General features: G+C 51.9%; 2 protein-coding genes across 2 annotated transcripts in view; one reads left to right on the plus strand and one right to left on the minus strand.

The window, feature by feature from the left end:
• The window catches only part of BHLHE41 (basic helix-loop-helix family, member e41), a 4,783-nt gene extending 2,996 nt beyond the window's left edge, over positions 1-1,787 (minus strand). Inside the window, exons 1-4 of the mRNA XM_010856045.1 lie at positions 1,323-1,787; positions 1,122-1,185; positions 693-800; positions 192-366 (exon numbers count right to left, since the gene is read on the minus strand). Coding sequence (XP_010854347.1) covers positions 192-366; positions 693-800; positions 1,122-1,185; positions 1,323-1,384 — 409 coding nt within the window. The 5' untranslated portion in view covers positions 1,385-1,787. The remainder of the gene's footprint in view (positions 1-191; positions 367-692; positions 801-1,121; positions 1,186-1,322) is intronic.
• The window catches only part of SSPN (sarcospan), a 145,572-nt gene that overhangs the window by 1,265 nt on the left and 141,771 nt on the right, over positions 1-2,536 (plus strand). The window lies entirely within an intron of this gene.

A 2,536-nucleotide genomic window follows, 5' to 3' on the forward strand; every position in this document is an offset into this window, starting at 1 on the left:
CCCAGCTGAGAAACTAAAGTGGAGAGGGCGCAACCACCACTTTAAATAAAAATCTGATTCCTCCGAATTCTGCTGGAAGCCTCTAGGATGCGTCGGGAAGTGGGCACTTTCTAATGAAGGGAAAGTGTAAGCAATTTAACAAATGAAAGTGAGCCCTGGGAAGGAGGTGGAAGTGGGGGAAGAATCTTAACACTGCTCCTCTGTGGGTTGCCCTGCTTCATCGGGGGTGGGTTGGCCTCCCTGAACTGACTTACCATTCTGTAAAGCAATTATCTTCTGATGTTGCTGCTCCGTTAAGGCTGTCAAAGCTTTTAAGTGTTTCAAAGTTAATTCCAGGACTACAGCTTTCTCCAGATGCCCCAGAGTCTGCAATGATGCAAAAAAGAAGGGAGCACTTGGTTACTTAAAAACGTACATTTGGCTTGACTGGCTCTCCATTTGGCACAGCAACTTAAGCAAATACTTGAAAGAAGTACTATTCCTTTACTTCTTGAGTTTTCCACCATACAGGTTATAAATGATTTCTTGCCTTCAGTTGTGAACACCTACTCTTGAGTTTGCAGGAAACTCTACACTATAGCACAAGTTGTAAGGCATGTGATATTTACATTTATTCTTATATCTCTTGGGAGTGGTACCAGGCTATTAACACGACCCCCGAGAACAGCAAAGAATAAAAATGTGCATCTTACTGTCAACTTTAGATGTTCAGGCAGTAAGTCTTTCAGCTGAGCAATGCATTCATTAATTCGGTCTCTTCTTTTCTTTTCTATTAATCTGTGCGGTAATTTGTAGGTATCCTACAAATATGAGAGTCATGGAATAGAAAAAACGATAAGCTAAATATTCACTTACTGGATATAACAATACTGCCCCCCCCCCCATACTATGTGAGAAACTATGCCCAAGACACCTCTTTCCTCTGGGCTGTTCTGAAATGCAATTTAAATTCAGGTATGATGTTTAATCTCCCCCTGAGAGTATCCAGCAAACCACTTAAAATTCACAGTTGGGGAAGCTCAAAGGCTGGAATATATTTGCGGGCAGAGCTTCCCTGTGAAATCAATGGCCCTAATTAACTACCCAGGCAGGTTATGGGGAACATCGGAAACTACACTTACCTTGCTATCGTCTCGCTTCATGCTCCTTTTGGGCTTACACATATACAAAGAGGGATAATCCAGTCTGCAAAACAGAAATCAGCATCAGGCACCCATTCGGGGAGGGGCTCTGCCCTCGCCCGCTCCATACCACTTTCTGGAGAAAAAAAAAAATTCAAACTGAAGCCTAGACAGATATTCGCAAGGGTGCGTGCACCTTACCCTATAAAATCTCTATGTTCCAGTAACTGTCTCTCTTGCAAATGAGGAATTCCTTCGTCCATGTTCAACCGCTGTCCGTTTCCTCTGTTTCGATTTTTGGGGTTTATAATCTGTGGGACGGTAGCTTTGGGAGATCTTGGGGGATCTGTAGATCTCCAGTCTCTTTCTCTCTCTCCCTCTTCAGTGCAGTGTTGAAAGTGTGAAGCAGTTGGTCCCCCCCTCCCGCCGCGCTTGCTCTCTCGCACACACACGCACACACACGCACGCACACTCGCGCCGGCCCCACTGCGCTGGTAGTTTGCTCTCACTCCGGGCAGTGTTTGGCCACAGGGCACGCGCGTCGCCGGCCAGACCAGCACCCAGCTCACGTGCGGAACGTACCATCCGCGGTCCAGCCCGGAGGGGGGCGGGGGAGGAGGGGCCGGGCCGGGAGGGGGCGCAGGGAGCAGGCTGCGAGGGGAGGCGAACGGCGGGAGGGGGCGGGGACACCTGATCAGGGCCACCGGAAAGGAAAAACAACTTCAGCCAAGCTATTCATCTTCCCGAGGGCGGTGCAGTCAGCTGGGGAGTGGGAGGGGGCGCCGGGGGGGCGGGGCCGCCGGGGCTTCCTCGCCTCGGAAGTGCGACTCCCTCCACCCGTCCGTCATGACGGTTCAGGAACGTGAACGTGGCTTTTTGCCTTTCCACCGACTGTGCTGTTGGTTTGGACCAGAGAAAGGAAAGAGAAAGAGAATTCGCGGTGGGTCAACTTCAGTCCCAGAGGACAATTTGGAAACTTGTTTGCTCACCGCTGGGCGGCCTGGGTACGGGGGAACCCCTTATAGCCGTGATTGGAGGTTGTCCCGAAAAGGGACAATTTGAAATCCGCTCCCTGAAAGATTTAAGATAAATGCAACTGTAGCCACTAGGACAGAATGTCGCAACCCGAGTGTCTTTCGGCCACACGGTGTCCCTGGGCCACCCAAACTTCCCGCAGCTGCCGGAATTGCGGTGCCACTAGTCACAGCCGCAGATGACGACGTTCGGGGCCTCAGGCGCTCCCGGAGGGACGCGGCGGGGAGGGAGGGGAGAGGATGGGGTGGCAAGAGAGGGGCGACGGCGGAGAAGCAATGCAGCAGTATCGTTCGCGGGCTCAACTCTGCCGCCCCTCCGCGTCTCGGGTGGCGCTGCGTGCTTTCCCCGCCCCCTCCCCCCGCGTGTGATAAGCGTCTCCG

Source organism: Bison bison, unplaced genomic scaffold (genome assembly GCF_000754665.1).
Source record: "Bison bison bison isolate TAMUID 2011002044 unplaced genomic scaffold, Bison_UMD1.0 scf7180017864370, whole genome shotgun sequence".
In the NCBI taxonomy this organism is placed as follows: Eukaryota; Metazoa; Chordata; class Mammalia; order Artiodactyla; family Bovidae; genus Bison; species Bison bison.